Raw genomic sequence first — 18,746 nt, 5'->3', positions numbered from 1 at the left:
TTGTATTTCTCTGTCTTAACAAATCACGCACGCCCCCTTTCCCATAGCAGCCAATAGAATCCGGGGTTGAAGGCGACAGCCAATCACTGCTCTCCATTTTAATCACGGTCTGTCCAATGGCGTTACACCCTGTAAACGGCACCGCGGCCAGCTATCTCTGCAGTGCAGTGTACAACAATTAGCAGCTAGCGAGCTAACTTGTCTACTTATGGGAGAATTATGGATGAAATGATGACACAAGTCAACGGGTACGTCAGCTGCTCCTTAACGGTCTCTATCGCTCCTTCTCTTTCCTTGTCACGCAGTGTCTTTTCTTCCGTGTGTCATAAATCCGCGCACCCTGCCTACGCTGTGCTCCGTAAACCTGTAATACACTAACTTAGCTCAACTTAGCTAGCGAGCTAACATTTGAATTGACTGTAACGCGGTGGTTGCAGCATCCTGCTGCTGCTGCTGCTGCACTGTAGCTAAAGAAGCTAATGTAGCGTTTATCATCAATATGTCCGGTTAGCCACTGTGTTGTGTTTGTGTTGACATTATGTTAGCTATTCTATAAAAACTGGACAGTTTAGACCACGTTTCCTTATATGACATTGTTATTATATGATAATATAACACATAACACGGACACATAGGAAGAGCAGGTCATGTCAGGCAGAGGAGAGGGAAGTGGAAGCTAATGTTTATGATCGACTGTTGTGATTTAACGTGTATGTGTTTGGTATCTATCTAGTCTTAATGAATATACAATGAAATTATTAAAAAAGGAATATATAAATACAAAATGGAAAAGGAATAAACATTAAAATATGATTAAAAAAGAAGGCTATTAAAACTAATGTACAATATACAGCCTGTCACAAAGGAAAGTTACTTATAAAAAGTAGGAAAGAACCTTATATATTTTAGGATACATGTGTTATGCATCTTAATATTCATTGGAACAGAAAACAATAGCAGTGAACCACAGTGAACCTGAACATTAGATATCTGCAGGAAAAACATTTTAATGTTAACCTTTTTGAATACAAATCAAATCCAAGTTATTTTTTTAGTGTATATTGCAAGGTAAGTATCAGAAGTTTTTACCTCCTTTACTCCTGTGACCAGGTTATTTAGCTGACTTCGTCTTAACTACAAATGCTGCAGGGCTGCAGGGCTGCACGTCTGCACACTGAGGAGCTGATAAATAGGAAGAGGTGATAATGCGCACACCAAGAATAGGTCACAGCAAGTTGAATGCTTGTTTTTTTCTCTCATATCCTGCTGGCTTTTTTTGTTGTAAAGCAGAAAAGAAGACATAACAAAGGGAAAGAGGGCAGTAGGCAGTGATGTTGAGGTTGAGAAGTTGTTATTAAATGTTATATAAAGGTGCATTTTGTAATAAATCCTCCTAATATGTCACAGAGACTCAGTAAAAATATTCATATAACATACTGAACTCACCAACAACAACAGTACAGACAAAATATTCACATTAAATTTTTTTTGCAAGGTTTAGGGTTAGTAGCAAATCATGTTTTGGCATGTGGCGCCGCCTACCAGTCATTGCAGTCAGTAGAGTCTCAGCTGCCGAGCAACCACGGGTTGCCAGTTACGTCTGAGCTACGATGGCGGAGTAAACGAAACCTAAAAGACCTCGGTGTTTTGAATTTGAGTGTAGTAACAGTTTTTGGCCAAATATGTATCATATCATGGTTTCTGTATTGTGCGTATCGTACAGTGGGGTCGTAGGAAATATTAAGACCTCACTGTTAAAAAAAAGCACTCCTAACCCTCCCACATGTCATGATGTGCTTTGATCTTGGTTCCTTTGGTTCATTCATTGTTTTTTTTGTTTTTTATATCAAGGATGTGAGAGAAACAATAAAGGAAGAATCCAAATGGAGGAGTTTGAACACAAAGCTGAGGTGTGCTTTGAGGAAAGTGAAAAAGGAGGCAGTGATGCAGCAACACTATAGATATCAACTGCTTTAAAACACCAACCAATGTTAACATTTTGGCCATATCCACACTGAAACAAAACATCCCCTATATGACAAAACATCCCCTAATATTTTCTAATTTCTAATCTAGTTCTGAAAAAAGCATCTTCTGTAAACACTGCATTGGTTAAAGTAACGTCTACATACACACAAAACCATGATGACGCTAAATGCTGTAGTATATATTCCACGCCTGTATGTGGAGCATGCACATAACGCTGGGGTGGTGGTGTTGTTAGGTCTGTGACTTCATTGGTTTCCCAAAGTTGCTTATTGACCTCCGCCAAGGACCTTCGCCGGAGTTTGTCTGTCTGTTAGCAACATAACTCGAAAAGTCACTGATGGATTTGGATGAAATCTTTAGGAAATGTCCACAATGGGAACAGGAACAAGCGATTACATTTTTGGCATGATCTGCGGGGATGGGAGGCTGAGCTGCCTTGGCGGAGGTCTGCGCTCTCCGAGTGCTTTTCTAGTTCCCTCCACCAAGGAAGTCATGTTTTCGCCGGAGTTTGTTTGTCTGCCTGTTAGCAACACAACTCAAAAAGTTACAGGCGGATTTGGATGAAGTCCGCAATGGGACCAGGAACAGTTGATTACATTTTAGGCCAGATCCGGAGAGGTTATCACTGGTTACAACACTCTATCTGACCTAGGTGTGCCGGCAGGGCGTATCTTGAGATTTTGTCCAAAAATAGTGTTTAAGAGCTCCCAAAACACCTGTTTTGATTGAATAAAATGCCAATAAAATACAAAACTTCTGCTGATTCGTGCTCCTCGTTTCCCTCCGATTTGTCCGCAGCTGTCAGACTGACCGCCTCTGCATGGGCCCATGAACATGTCCACAGATGACAGTATCTCTGAGGACGTGTCCAGCTCAGGGGCTCTGAGCCATTGCCACGTCAGTGGCGATGGGGATGGGGGTAAGGAGAGTGAGAGCTCTCTGGTGTCCTCTGAGGGGACGTCTGCCTCTGGCCTGGCAGTCTCAGAGGACAGACACACGGCTTCCCAAACAACAGGAGGCGCCGTGGAGAGCAGGCCCGCAGACATCACACCAGCACGCAACAGCATCAGGTGGCTGACTGTAAACACACTGATGAAATGTAGCACAACGTGCGTCACATAATAAAATGATAATCTGCATTAGTGCAATGGCTCATTTTTACAAATGACACATTTTTATTCTCAGACAGTATTTTTTATTGAAAATACTGTATATGAAAGTATATATTTATGGAGGGGAAAAAAGGAATTTATTAACACTTTATTTTCAGGAGCCTGTGTCTGAGCACAGAGGAAGTATTTGAACAAGGGAGGAACCTCCCATTCATCAACCCAAGCTCTCTGGAAACCCTACGGGCTTTGGTCCAGGAGATTGAGAGCAGCGGAGAGACAGACCCTGAGATCTGGAAGGATTGTGAGGTGCGAACATTTGACAGAGTCTGAAACACTTGACATTAATCACATGAAAGGATACAAGCATGTTTATGGCGGTGAAAGAGAACTTGCTCCTGTGACAGATGTGCTTGGGCACTGTATTTGTCAGTATTCTAATACTGAAATACCGTAGGAAGTATGTATTCCTATAGTAGGAGCTGAAGAGATTTTTCAGTTTTAAAAAAAATCAACGAAAATTAAAATTCCTCCTAGAAATTTGAAAATCAAGGATGCACACCATCGGGCCATGCTTAACCCATATCCAAAGTCGATCTTACTAACGGTCAGTGAGATATGCCCAGACAGACGCAACTTGCTTCATAGATAGATATATGATATTTAACAACACTTGGCTTCTATTCTCTTCTGCAACAGAGCCGATGGTTGCACCTATTTCAGCTGGTTGAGAAGCAATACCAATCCCAAATACTTGCTCAGCAGGAACAATACCAGTGCCAAATACAGGTAAGCTCTCATTTGGTCATTAGCTATTTTTCAGCATTTACTATCAGTGGATTAATGCCGAGCCATTTTTTTTCTTTCCAGCTGATTCAGGATGAAATCAAGGCCCTGGTTCAGCTCCAGAATCGCCAGACAAGTGTCCAGTCACAGCCACACACAGACTTTTCTCCATCTCCACGGGTCAACAGTGTTACAGACACAAAGGACTATATTTTCCCTCTCCTCTCCAGTGACTGTACAGTCCCCAAAAATGTGCCTAGTGACCATGACAACTTGGCAGCCTCTGCTCACTCCCCATTTAGCTCTCCTTCGCCTCCCCTCCACAGATCAGAAACCACTAACCAGGGGGAGGAGCAGGCAACTACAGTGCTCAGCAGCGGATATGGCACTCTGTCTGCTTTGGAAATGTGCCTGGAAGCTGCAGGGTCTCCAGTAGAAGATGAGAATGGTAGTCTAGGGAGGAAGAAGCAGCAGCACTGGTCCTCTAACTTCCAAGAAGACACAGAGTCAACTGTGATTGGGCGTCAGCAGGGTTTTACTATTGAGAGAAACGTTGGAGTGGAGCAACTTGACCCATCAGCTTACCAGCAGAGAATGACTGGGTATGTGTTGGGTTAGCTTGGTTCATAAAATGTCCGAAAACGTTCTAAAATGTTGTACACAAACCAAAATGATTCACTTTTAATGATTTCTTTGTTATATGGGGCAAAGAAATGAAGAAAATGTTCGCATTTAAGAAGCTAAAACAATCAGAAATCTTGTTTTAATCATGAACAAAGCTTTAAACCGATTTATCGATTATCAAAGTAGTTGACGATTCATTTCAGTAATCGATTAATCGAGTAATTGTTTCAGCTTTATCGATATTTTCTGATATCTGATATGCAGATATTTCAAAAGTGTTTAGGCTGATGACCGATACAGATACTGATATTGATACCCTTTTCCCTCAGTCTCCTCTGTAGTGAAATTAACATAATATTATATTTTCTTCATTGGGCAGAAGAAATAAACCAAATGACAAAATAATAGTTTCTGAGGTCACCAGCATACAATTCAAGGAGGAAGTATCCTATACAGCCTACTGTTTTAGTCATTTGTCATATATATTTGTCATTAAACTTAATGATTCAAGTAAATATTCAAAGACATACAGTAGATGCATAGATGTTTCTTTTGACAACATAGTTTTTTCTTTGTTTGTTTGTTTGTTTTTTGCAGCAGCCAACCTTTGACCTCCTGGGCCCAGAGGCAGAAACTCAGGCCCAAGAAGATAAAACCCAGACCAGCTTCTTCCCAAATCCCTGGGTACCAGGAGCAGTCACACAGCCACAGAGAATGTCACAGTCCAAATCCCAAGGAGAGCACAGACTCCCACGACCAGGTACACAATTCAGGACGTGGTGACTGCTGACATTTTTAAGACAGAGTCCGTTTGGCAGGGATTTTGCTTGCCCTGAATAATGTGTTGTGTTTTTGGTTTATGTGTTTGTTTGTGTTTGGTTGCTGGTTGTTGACGACATTCCTGCTGCTGGGGATTAATCCACTCTCATCTCTTTCGGTGTTTCAGCATCGACCGACTGGGCCGCCGTCCAGCTCTTTTCCTCTGAGGAGGAGTGACAGCCTGATGTCTGAGGCATCAGGTAACGATCCGCTGACACAGACAAAAACACATGAGAATCGATAGCTGGACATCACAGTTTTTGTCAGTCCTTGCATGTTCAAATTTGTAAGGAGAAAGACATGTAACCAGTGACCAGTGAGTTTTTGCCTCTTGGTATCTTCCTCGATGCCTTCTAACCCTCCACTGGTGCAGCTGCTAATGGCTAATGAGTCAGAGCCACTGGTTGATTGTTGTTTCTTTAGGGCAGGCATGAATTGGATTAGCAACGAGTGTGATTTATCTGATAAACTGATGTACGTCTGTGCACGAGCAATGATAGAATGTGTCATATAGATAATAGTGCTTTATTGCTTTATGAGGGCTGCCATCTGGTGACACCATTTTCTGTAGCAGCCCAGACACACAGCAGTCAGATCACGCATTTCATGTTTTCTATTCGCACACATGAACATTTGCAAGGTGCACTGCATGACAGGAAGGTGTTGATGTCCATAATGATAAGTCAGGCTTTAGTCTTTTCATTCAGTTTGTGTTTTTACTATTCTCTCTGGCTATTGAAATAAATAAATAAAAATTAAATCGCGCTGCTTTCTTCTCTGTTGTCCTAGGCCTCACCTACTGGCGTCTGAATGACTATGATTTGTACTGGCCGTTACCAGACAGCTTTGCCAGCGACGCGCATGTCCTTTTGCAAGAGGTGACCTCGAGTCTCGTGAGTAAAATATCACAGTTCTTCTTCTTCTTCTGTCTGATGGTGCTCAGTCCCACAATCGCCTCTGTTTCATCAGGGAATTTTCAACACCGTGTTATGAAAACAAGAAACAAAGAACTGAAGTTGTTAATGTAGCTGTGAAGTTCAAGTTTCACATGCTAATTTACTGGTTTGTAGAGCACATTTTGGGGCAACGGTATCCGAAAACCGGAAGTCCGCAGAAAGTTGGCTCAGCACAGAGTCCTACACAAACGTCCAGCCTCAGAGGATTTATCTGTCCAGTGGATACATGTTATATATGACGGCAATGTGCCTGCTAGAGCCTGCAATGATCACTTTCCCAAATGCTAACTGCTGTTAGCTCCCAGTCGCCTCTGTGACTGATATCATTTCCTGTTCCTTAAGTTTTGTTTTACTTTTTTTAAAGTGGTGCTTCATCCTTATGCTATTTTGACCAACGCATGTCACAGACATGTTCACTAGGACACCAGGGGACTAGGTTAACTTGGAGAAATAGGGTATAATATGGCCCCTTTAAAAAATATTTCACTTGTAACATGGCAGCAGTGCCGCAAAAGGCACTCACCCTTCGTGTGAACACACGTGCATGATGAAATCTTCTGTCTTTTCTCAATGGCCTGTAGACTCCATCCCAGGATCAGCAGCCGTCTCTCAAAGAAATATATCACAACAAGCAAAGGACAGACTGGGAAAGCCCTGTTACATCCAGTCCTTCGTCCTCACCACAGGTATAGCACATGACTCAAACACAAGAGATCCCTGGTTTATTCTTAGGAATCAGTAATTATGTTATAGTATTATATTATTATATAAAAAAAGAAAATACAACTGACTCGACTTGCTTACCTCGTTTAAGTTTCATACCATTTATCTTTTCCCATTTATTTAATCCATTTCTTAATGAAAACCAAAATGTGAGTTACTGATTAAACACTTTTTAAAATGCTCTCTAGTGCCTTATTCTTCATATTTATGTTCATAACTTTCTTATCGGCTGCCAGTCATTTTCAGTGCAGAACTGCCAAGCGTTTTACAGCATTTTGACTGACTTTCCAAGACCCACAAAACACTGTGTTCTATGACTATGTAAACACCGAAACCACGTTTTTATTTTAAAGCGATTCTATTCCCTCTATACCCATCAGGTTTTCACTTTGGATCCAGCAGCGAACGCGCATCAGTCGGATCGCACGTCTGGCTTCACTTCACCCTCTCACTTCAGCAGCCCTTCATTTGCCAACCAGCCCTTGCTCAATCCTCGAGATGGGACTCCTGTCACCCCTGACAGCATGGTGGAGTGCAGTCCCAGCCCTGGAGATGCAGACTTTGTCTCTGATACCTCCAGTATTTCAGTGACCAGACCTTCCCCCTCCAAGGTGCAAAGCTCGTGGGCAAATGCGTCCCGTGCATTACCGTCTTCCTCCCAGGGTAAGACCCAGCCCTGCGCCCTCATCACCAACCAGCAACGCAGAGCCTGCGCTCCTTCAGCCAGCAACGAAGATGGCAGTCGAACCCACACCAGCACCCTGAAGCCATGTCCACCCTCTGGTGCTAGTCTGCGGCCTGCGGTCAGTCCGCACCTGGAGAGAGCTGCATCACTGGAGGATCCTGTTGTCCTTTCTCTGTGAGTGTAGCACATTTGACAGTTTTAAAAAAGAAAGTAAACTAAATTACAACAGTAGTGTGTAACATTGTCAAATGAAATCGGACTACATTGTGTTTTATTTTTGTCAAAAACCAAGCAGCACCTGTTTTGACTTTGGTATATTACCTTAATCAGACTTCTTCCACTTCAAAACAGAGCATTAATTTATTCTGATTTTGTTTTCTTTACCACAGACTACGTCAAAACCTGAGAGAGAAGCACTCTCGACATGTGGCCGACCTGAAAGCCTACTATGAGTCGGAGATCCAGATACTGAGAGACAAACTCCATTTGACTGAGGAGAAGGGCAACGATGCCCTCATCGAGAGGTTTGTGTTCAAAAAATAAAATGTACACAATGTAAACAACTTCCTGTTTCCTCTTTAAGGTCCAGAACTGAGCATACATACAGTTTTATTGTGATATTAAAAAAATATCACTGACTGCAGATGTTTTTATTTTACATGACATAAAGATTTAATATGGAGCATTTCTTCATTAAAATATCTAAAATGAAGAAGAATATATACAGCATGAAACTCTCTAAATCCTCCCCTGTACTTAATAAAATGCTATTTCATATTTAACACCTGGTTGAACAAAATACAGTATTTAACCATGTATTAATGTGACATTTTTGTTCATCCACAGGTGTGAGCATTTAGAAAAAGCTCTGGCCGAAGCCACCAGTCGTGTTCAAGAGCTTGAGGCGACTAACAGCTCGCTGGAGAAAAAACTGGTAATGTTTGAAACATTTAGTTTTTCTCATTTTTTTGCGTTTTTGTAAATAGTAGAATGTAGATTTGTATGTTTCGAGCATGTACTGTCAATCAAGCAGGATTCATTTACAGCTTTCATACATGTATAATGCAACACAACCCACCCAGATACATTGATAAACACAGCTAAGACAAATGAGCATGTACTAAATGTAATAACAGAAGCTTTAAATTGAGCCAACGATATTGGAACAAATTTGGCCCCTCTCTTGCCTTTGTGAAATGAATCAAAATTACTGTTGCAACTTGTCACCTAAAAACTCATCTGTATGATTTGTTCTTAAATGTAATTACTTTTGTTCTTAGTTATAAATCATGCATTTATCCAACACAATACATTAATCATTCCTGCATGAAGGCTTTCCCCCAAGTGGAGCTCCAGATGGCTTATTACCTTAGCACTTTGTTAAATTTGGACATCAGCAACTTCAGTGACAATCTAAAGGCCTGACAAACGAAAGCTTGTTTATTCATGTCGACTCATGTGACGTCTGGTTTTATAGGCAGGGTGGACGGAGCGATACGCTGTTGCAGGCGCCACCGTGACGACCTTGCAGCAGCGGCTGGAAGACGGCAAACGCTCCAGCAAAGAGAAGGACACTCTGACGGCACATCTGAAGAGCCGCGTGCGGCAGCTGGAGGAGGCGACGCAGAAAGCCTGCAAGGATGAAGATGAGAAGGAAGCCAGGAGGGACAGGGAGTACAAGATGCTGCAGGATGTGAGTCTGAGAAAATTGTGCTTCATCCTTATGATATTTTGACTAAAGCATGACACAGACATGTTCATTAGGGCACCAGGACCTAGTTTAACTTGGGTCAATAGGGTAAAATATGGGACCTTTAAGGGACAGGAAATGACATCAGCCACAGAGGCTACTGGGAGCTAACAGCAGTTAGCATTTGGAAAAGTGATCATTTGCAGGCTCTAGCAGGCACATTGCCGTCATATATAACATGTATCCACTGGACAGATAAATATTCTGAGGCTGGAAGTTTGTGTAGAACTCTGTGCTGCACTGTGGAGCCAAGACTAGAACGTTTCGCGGACTTCCGGTTTTCGGATACCGTTGCCATCGCCAGCACTCTTGCGTGTTTTACGGACAAAGCGAAGCTCTGCGAGACAACAATTCCAGGAATTTAGCATCTTGTGACGTCCCAATGAGCACGGAAGTCAACATCGCGCGTTTTATCTCCTGTACTTAGACTGAGGAGGACCACAAAAACATGAGTGAGTCATCTTTGCTGACTGATAGGACCTCCAGAGACCCAAATATAAGGATTTAACTGATTAAAAAGTTGATTTTGCATAATATGTCCCCTTTAATTGATACCACTGAAAAGATCTCCTGACGTCACATGATTCATGTGTTTGTTTACACCGCTGTGGGGGCAGGAGAAACTTGTGCAAAAATGAATGTCACCAGGGCAGGTTTTAATCCGTCAGCGATCACTGCACACTTTGAATCAACTGAAATTGAGCAGTATATCACACAGAGCATGATGGACTGAATATATCTGACCTCCAGACTCCTTCAACTGATAACTTATCCTGCACTGGAAAATGCTGAGACACTGTGATAAAGTAGGTAAAGTAAGCAGGATATTTAAGTTCAAGTTTTCGATAGTTAATCAGGCCTGTAGGAGCTATTATTTAGTTTAGATTTAGTTTAAATGATTGTATGTTACGGTGTAATATAGGGTTTAATCAGACTGTTTGTAACACATGTTAACCAAATATTCTGTTGGTTTGTTTCCCCAGCTGCTCAGAGAATATGACTTTCTGATCAAGGAAAATGAGGGAACAAAGGTGATGCTTCTTTTATTGGAACGTACTGTACATTAATTATGTGACACAGAACCGCTTCTCATGGTGTGATCTCTTTTGTTTGATTTTGTCATGTTTTTGTATTCACAGAACAAGCTGGTGACCGCAGAGAACAAGCTCGTTGATGCCAATGATCAGATATCGGAACTGAAGAGGTGAGGAACTGTAACACAGCAACTTACACAACACTGAGGTTGAGTATTTAATGGAGCGAAAGGCGAGGTACACTCCTGAACTGGTCACCAGTCAATAACATGGCAAACTCGGAGATGACAACAACTATTCACTGCCACAGTTACTTCTTCAGCTAAGCCCAAAACATGTGCGGTGCTGCACCACGTTCTGCTTTTAATATAACAGTCTTGTGCTTGGTAAATTTCAGACTTAGTCTCGTTTATTTCAAATTAGACCCGCTAAACGTACGAAAATTGCCACGCAGTTTTCGTGAAAAATTCGATAAAATAATGGACTTGCGAAAAACCAATGCAAAATGGCTCAGTAGCGCCCCCACAGGTCAAAGTCTGGCCCAAGACGAACAAAAAATCCTCTTGACACCATGACCTCAACTCAACCGGAAGTCGGCCATCTTGGATTTGGCATATATCTATTTATTTTTGTCACACTTAATACTATTATTTTTCCAAAGACACACACATGCAATATGAATGTTTTTATGTCTACCTCTGGTGAAGAGGCTTCTTTTTATGACCGTGCGTCTGTCCGTTTCCTCAGAGTGATTTCCAAACTGGAGTCTCAGGTGAAGCAGCTGGAGCACGAGAACCAGGCCAGAGTGCGTCAGTCTTACCACAACAAAGCACAACCCTCTGGGGCTGGGTAAGCATGGAAAGCATTGAACGGCAAATCGCTGTTATCTCCTGTTATCGTCAGAAATCATTGGACGAAAAGTATAACAAAATGATTTGCAGTCCCATTCATTGCAAAAAGAGCAATCTAATTTACTAAAACTTCTTTTAGTAATTTACTAAAACTACAAAACGTTGGCCTTTTCGAATGTGAATGTGTGGCCTCAGCTCCTGTGGCTGGGCTCAATTTAGACTGTCCAATTAACTCAGTCAATGGTAGCAATGGGGATTGGGCACCTTGCTCGGGGGTAATAAAAGTGGAAATTAGATATAATTTGAATCCAGAGAGAAAAAAAAGTTTGAAGACGTAATTTCAATGTGAGAAATGTCAGTGCTAGTCAGGCTTTTGAAATGTCCCTATTTTTCTCTTACATATGACAGTATTATTATCTTATCAGTTCCAATTTCTTCTCGACATGTCCACAGTCTTTTCCACCATCCGGACCTACTGGTGTCTCACAGTAAAAACAACAGAGAGTCTGATATGGACCATAGAAAGTCACCACGTCCTCTGCCTGACCAGATGAATGGTGGCAGAAAATCCCTCAGTCCTTTCCCTCAGTCAAGTGTCCACAGAAGGTCACCCTATATGTTCAACGATCCGTCGCCCGGACCTGGGAGCTCTGTGGACCTGTCCTTAGCTGCTGGAAGCTGCAGGTAAGATTGAATAGTTGCGGAAATGTCCTCAGCTGAAGACGGTGACGATGTACAGTGATTTATGGAGATCATGTCTTGCAGGTGTGCGTCCCCCCCAGAGTGTGAACAGTCTCTGCCTCAGAGCAGAGCACAGGAGCAGAGCCAGTGGGAGAGCGTTCGGTCGCAGGGGTCCTCTGCTCTGACGCCCATTATGAGGGCCCTGATAGAGCTGGAAGATACCAGAGCCACGCAGAGCCGGGCCCCCTGTAAGAACAGCTCCTTCACCTACAGTATGACTCCCACCACTCAGTTTACATAGTAATAGTCATAATATGGTCATATGATAACAACCAACAGTGTAGCTTGAGACTTGGGTCAGAAGGCCTTCAAGTCATGACAACAGCTCGCTATGCTAATGCTAATCGAAAATGAAAACATTTGCGTTGCGCCTAATGAGGTTGCACAGTGTTTGTATTATGTTAGCCCTACGCTAATGCTAATCGTAGCCTCGCTAGCTTACCTTTGGAAACGGGTTCGCCAAGTTAGCCGCAAAGTAGTAGCATGCTAATGCAAAAATAAATATGTGCTTGCGTATTGGCCAATGGACAACGACTTTGTTGTTTCAGTACAAGACCATGTTCTGCACTCCAGAAGGTGCAGCTGCTGCTGATGAGCCTGCCTGGTGTCGCGTGATAAATCAGCAAAAATTAAAATTACTCCAAAAAAAATTGAAAATCAAGGATGCACACCATCGGGCCATGCTCAAACTATATCTAAAGTCTTAGGGCGATCTGACTAATAGTCAGCAAGATATGCCAGACAGACGCAACTTGTTTTATCGATAGATAGTATATCATACATGCAGTATATAAAGTCATTATAGGCAGATGAACAGTGACCTGTGGTGTGCAGCATATGTGACAACTTTAATGCACCTGTTTTGTTTGATTAATCGGGTCTGTGTTTTAACTCTGCAGGGGTCGGCAGTCAGAGGCCCACCGTGGGCTTTGTGGAGCGGCAACATAAAGAGCCAATTCAGGAGCAAGCCAGGCTTCAGGCAGACAGAGACGTGCTTCAACCTGGAGGATCTGTGGCTGCAGCAAAGGGAGCAAAAAGACACAGGGAAACAGAAAGAGCTCCATCAATACTGAGGCCTCAAAGGACTCTCTCTCCAGAGAGCCACAGATCCTCCTCACTGCCTCCAGCGCAGCGAGACATACCTCCAACTACTCCCAGTATGCACTCCCAGTCATTCTACACTCACTTTGCCTTAAAAGTGACGTCCATGCTAAGTTTGAATTAATGGTGTGCTATTATCCTCTGTCCAGCAAAGAGAGAAACCTTACTCCTTCCCATGTCGGCCAAGTCCAGCCCCAAGCGCAGCCCCACTGAAAACTACTCCACTGCTTTTGATCATATGCTGCCAAGAGAAGAACACCTGCAGAAAAGGTGAGACACGCACCACATAATATGAAGCATGGCCTGTACTCAAGGGTATGGATGGCCGATCAAATCAAATCGTTCAAAATCACTGGGCTGGATATCGGAAAAAAGAAAGAATTATAATACGATACTATCCAGAAACCCTTCACCAGGCTGTGTCTAAAATGCATTTCTTCTTCATCGGAGCAGAATATTTGTTTTACAGGCGGAGTTTTTTGTTTTTGAAATGGCTGGTCAAGGTTTAACAGATAACAAATTGCAGATTAAACAAGCAGCATACATACATGCATGTGCCTTGGTGTTGGTAGAAAGCAAATGTGTTAAAGAGTTAGGGTGGGCTGCTTTTGTAATTTAATGTCCCAAGAGTCTGTCAGTGTGATACTGTGATGATTTAAAAGTCCCATATTATGCTAAATCAACTTTTTAATCATTTTAATACTTATATTTTGGACTCTGGAGGTCCTATCAGTCGGCAAAGTGTGAAAAAAGATGACTCACTCTTGTTTTTGTGGTCCTCCTCAGTCTAAGTACAGGAGATGAAACGTGTGATATTTCCGCACTCACTGGAACGTCACAATGCGCTAAATTCCTGGAATTGGCAACGGTATCCGAAAACCGGAAGTCTGTGAAAAGTTCTATTCTTAGCTCCACAGTGCAGCACAGAGTTCTACACAAACTTCCAGGCTCAGAGGATTTATCTGTCCAGTGGATACATGTTATATATGACGGCAATGTGCCTGCTAGAGCCTGCAAATGATCACTTTTCCAAATGCTAACTGCTGTTAGCTCCCAGTAGCCTCTGTGGCTGATATAATTTCCTGTTCCTTAAGTTTTGTTTTACTTTTTTTTTTAAAGTAAAACGTAACTTTAGGGTGGACCTAAAGAGATACTACTAAACAGAGCGTTCTGAGCAGGGCTGTTTTGGCAGGGTGATTGAACTGCTGTGGTGCTTCATCCTTATGGTATTTTGACCAAAGCATGTCACAGACATGTTCATTAGGACACCAGGGAACTAGGTTAACTTGGAGAAATAGGGTATAATATGACTCCTTTAATGTCAGGTGTGAACAGTTGTACTTGGTCTCAACGTTAAACCATAATGTCCTTTACAGGTTAAACGGCCACGCTGACCAGAGACGTCATTCATTCCATTGCAGCAGTCCCAGGAAGAGACTACAGTTTACATCAGCAGAAAGAGAAGATGGTAATGTATTCAAAATACTAATATATACTTGTAAATAAAATACTTCTCCCAATAGTGAGATCAGATTCTATAGCCCTGTGTGTTCTTGGTCAACCTTTTGTGATATCTAGAAAACTCAAAAACTATGGATCTGTCCAGGGTGTGTCTTCACCAAATAAATCTAGTTTAGCGTTAAAATCCCAGAAAGTAATAAAACGTAATAAATCCGACTGTCTTTTTCAGATCATCGGCAGCCAGATTCCTCTGGTGGTGTGGACCCTCGTGATGGAAACTCCCAGCGGGGCTGGGAGGATCAGACGGTCTGCGGTGGATCCGACCTGCACGACACCTATGGCGACTCAGCGCCGCTTCTCCTGGACAACCTCAACTCACTGGCCGAGGCCGAGAGACTGTTTGACGAGCTGACGCAGGAGAAGCAGCAGGTGAGTGGGCTTCTCATCGACTGTGAAGGACATACACCCTCTTCACTCCGTTTTTTTTTTATTATTTAATCCAGCAGAAGTTATTTAGTTAAAGGACAATCACTTTTTTAGGTTAAAGAGGTTTACGACGCTGACACACAGGGCCCCTCTGATCGCCACACGATCTCTTGTGTAACGCGAGCGTCATTGTTTTTATACTGCCAACTTCTAATTTTAGAAAGTTCATATCCATGACCTTCTCTGCACCCCCCCCTCCACACACACACACACACTGATTGTTTTTTGTAATGGTCTGTGTGTTTATGTGTGTTTATGTGTGTTTATGTGTGTTTATCGCAGATCGAGGCAGCTTTGAGCCGCATACCTGGGTCAGGGGGACGAATGAGTCTACAGAGCAGGTTAAATGAGGTAAGTCTTTTTCCACATTAGGTTTCTGTAACATTTCCCCCACTTTGTTTTGTAGATTTGAAGTGAATTGTTTTCATTCCTAAATGATTGTGTTCAATTAACCTAAGAAAACAAAAATGCACACAGGGAGAACATGCAAACTCCCCACACTAGGGCTGCAACTAACGAGTATTTTCATAATCAGTTAATCTGTCGATTATTTTCTTGATTAATTGAGTCATTGTTTGGTCCATAAACCAAAATGATTCAGTTTTAATAAATTCTTTGTTTTATGGAGCAAAGAAATAAAGAAAATAATCACATTTAAAAGCTAGTAGTATAATAATAGACGATGAATCTAGTTATCGGTTAACCCAAGTTAAAAAAAAAAAAAGGATATAAGGCACATTCTTATAGCATCTGTATATACTGTGTGTTTAAACATACAAAACGATCTGTTTTCTAAGGGTTAATCAAGTCATTTTTTTCAGCCCTACTCCACACCGGGTACTTGGAGATCCTGGGTATTTATGCTGTAGTCCCAAATTATTGATCAATAACACACAAAAACAACCTGCCTACTGTACCTTTAATGTTATGAAAGTCCATCCAAATGCTGCTTAGAAATGTTCAGTCTGGACCAAAGAGGTGATGCAGTGTAGAACCTGCTGGTGGCACATCTTAAGAGCAGGGTCGTTAGAAGGAATTTGTGGGGGCCTCAAGGCAAATGGAATGAACTGTGTAGCATCACCGTCGCTCGTATCTCAGACGTTTGTAGACGTGTTGTGTTTGCATGCGCTTGCATCACTGGGTTGACCTGTGTGTGGGCGGAGCGCTCTTGTTTCTAGCGGGTGCTGCAGCAGGTGGAAGCCGCAGCAGTTGATGGAGGAGGCATCATCTACGGAGGCATGGCAGAATTCGGTGTGACGCAGACGCGGATCATCGCGGTGTATTTATACCGCATGACAGGGTTTTATTGGCTAATATAATACACTCTTAGAAATAAGGGTTCCAAAAATGTTCTTCTGCAAGGGCTGAGGTTCTACCTGAAACCATTTGCTTCAAGAAAGGGTTTTTCAAGGGTTCTTGGTAACACTAATTGATCCAGAGAACCCTTTAAAACCCCTTTCCTGAATAAAGGGTTTTAAACCCTTCACACTTTTGATAAATTACCAGAGCTACAATGACGTCTGCTTCTCCGTCTCCCTCAGGTGGCCTTAGAGAAGCGTCTGGACAGAGTGAACCGTGAGCTGGGATGTCTCCGCATGACTCTGAAGAGATTCCACGTCCTCCCGTCGTCTGCCAACATTTAGCAACATCTATTCGTCTATTAACGGCAGATGTTGCCGATGCTACGGCGGCTTTTACACACCTTTACTCTCTCTCTGTGCCATAACGCCACCTGTACACCATCATTTTTATACGTATGAATTATTATTATTACTCTGGGATATTTTTTTATGTCGGAAAGAAAAAAAAATGTAAAGTATATTTTTTAGTAACGCACAGATTTGTAAAGTGGTTTTACTTTTTTAGTCTCACAGAAATATTAATCTGACACACGTTTTCCTCACCATATTTAGGTGTAGGTTTTTAAATGAGCTGAGTTTCAGTTTAAATGTGAGATATAATAATAATAATACTACAAAAAAGACTTTCCATTGCAAAAGACATTCATGGGCTTTGCAGCCAAAAGATTTTTTGGTGCATTTTTAACTTGTTTTTGTTTTTCCTCATATTTTTTTGTGTGTGGACCAAATCATCAAACTTGAAGAAAATATTTGTTTACATAAATCCACTTTGCCTTTTTTATTTTTTTTATTTTTACGTGGTCACTTTTATGCTTTAAATTTGCTGCAGGATTGGAGCCACATTTTCAGTACACACACACACACACACACACCCTCTCACTCACTTGTGGGTGTACGTGAGGGTGCGGAAGGTTTGTTTTGCACTGCTTTTATTTGCCATAAAGTTTTTTTCTACGACGACACCACTTCCCTGGAAACATAACATTGTTGTTGCACAATAAATCGAGTGTTTTTGTTTTTAATAACTACTAGTGTTGCTGCTGTTTTTTTATAATCTGTTTTCGGTGCTGTCCAGATTGTATAAGACGCAACCATCTCCTGTAAATTTCTCTTTGTATAGTTTTATGGTCATTTTTGTACATCAATGTTTGTTGTCTGTTTTGCCTCTATGGGTAAGTTTCTGGACTTTTTAGCCCTTGTTTTTGATGTTTTGAGTATTTGACGACAGTGAGAATTTTGTTTTTCTACTTTTGTGGTTGTTTTACAATGTTTTTGTGGTTTGTGTGTTTTTTTTGTTCATTTTACATGATTTTGTGGTTGTTTTGCATGCATTTGTTTACATTTTGACTTTGCATGGTTGGTTTTCACACATTTCTGGTCACTTTGTGCATCTCTGAGGTTGTTCTCTACATCTTTGTGGTCATCTTGTTGACTTTCCATCATGAAATGAGGACTATTCTGTAAGACAAAAAGTTCAGGAGCCGGATCCTTCCATACCCCTGACTTCCAGAATGTTAGTTTTCTGTACTGTAAAGGTAAGAGTAATTCCTCATTTTTTTAATTTCATCATTTGTTTGTTTTTAGCCCCTGCAAAGCGCTGTAAGCCAGTAGGGGGCGCCTTTTCTCCTTTTGTTGTCCAGTAGAAGGGGACGTCCTGCATGTGTTCTGATGTAACCGCGAACCTGGTTTAATCTTCATCATCATCATCATCATCACCATCATCAGCTGAAACCACGGTCAGAACATCCATGTGGAGGGTCCACAGAGCCACGGTGATGCCCGACGTCTGCCTGCCTGCAGCGGACCCGACAGCGGATACTCACCGGGGGGAGTGAACGCTGTGTTCGGACACTACCGCCGTGGACACACCGCCAGATCACCGCCGTCCACTGGGGCTTCACCGTGGACAGACGTCCAGCTGAGGACCTGCGGACACGTTCATAGCAGGTGCGTCTCTGTGTGCGTGTGTGTGCTGCTCGAAACTCACATCTTCATCGCTGATGATCAATACAATATTAATATCGATCATTGTTAACAGTGTTGCTGGGAATGTGAATGGGAAAGGACAATGGTCACGTGGTGTTCATCATTTATCATAACAAACCGGCTGATACACACAGCTATACATTAAAGGACTCTACACTCTTAGAAATAAGGGTTCCAAAAGTGTTCTTCTACAAGGGCTGAGGTTCTACCTGGAACCTTTCCTAAATAAAGGGTTTTTGGTAACCATTTTGATCCAGAGAACCCTTTAAAACACCTTTCATGAA

The 18,746-nt window shown here is 42.1% G+C and overlaps 1 protein-coding gene across 1 annotated transcript; it reads left to right on the top strand.

The window, feature by feature from the left end:
• Nucleotides 1-2,817: 2,817 nt before the first annotated feature.
• mphosph9 (M-phase phosphoprotein 9) lies at nt 2,818-16,781 on the top strand (the record flags this gene model as incomplete). The annotated part of the gene is made up of 23 exons (XM_083906742.1): nt 2,818-3,059; nt 3,260-3,407; nt 3,798-3,887; nt 3,969-4,492; nt 5,109-5,268; nt 5,455-5,527; nt 6,117-6,220; nt 6,865-6,969; nt 7,387-7,865; nt 8,081-8,215; nt 8,538-8,625; nt 9,169-9,384; nt 10,425-10,472; nt 10,581-10,645; nt 11,223-11,324; nt 11,780-12,010; nt 12,092-12,255; nt 12,967-13,224; nt 13,318-13,438; nt 14,545-14,636; nt 14,859-15,058; nt 15,398-15,466; nt 16,657-16,781. The coding sequence occupies 23 exons, from the start codon at nt 2,818-2,820 to the stop codon at nt 16,756-16,758; spliced, it is 3,816 nt and encodes a 1,271-aa protein (XP_083762868.1). The 3' UTR covers nt 16,759-16,781.
• Between the last annotated feature and the right edge of the window lie 1,965 nt (nt 16,782-18,746).

This window comes from Microchirus variegatus (genome assembly GCF_963457635.1).
Source record: "Microchirus variegatus genome assembly, chromosome: 1".
NCBI classification, from domain to species: Eukaryota; Metazoa; Chordata; class Actinopteri; order Pleuronectiformes; family Soleidae; genus Microchirus; species Microchirus variegatus.
The sequence above is the reverse complement of the archived record's forward strand: the minus strand, read 5'-3'. Positions and strand labels throughout refer to the sequence as shown.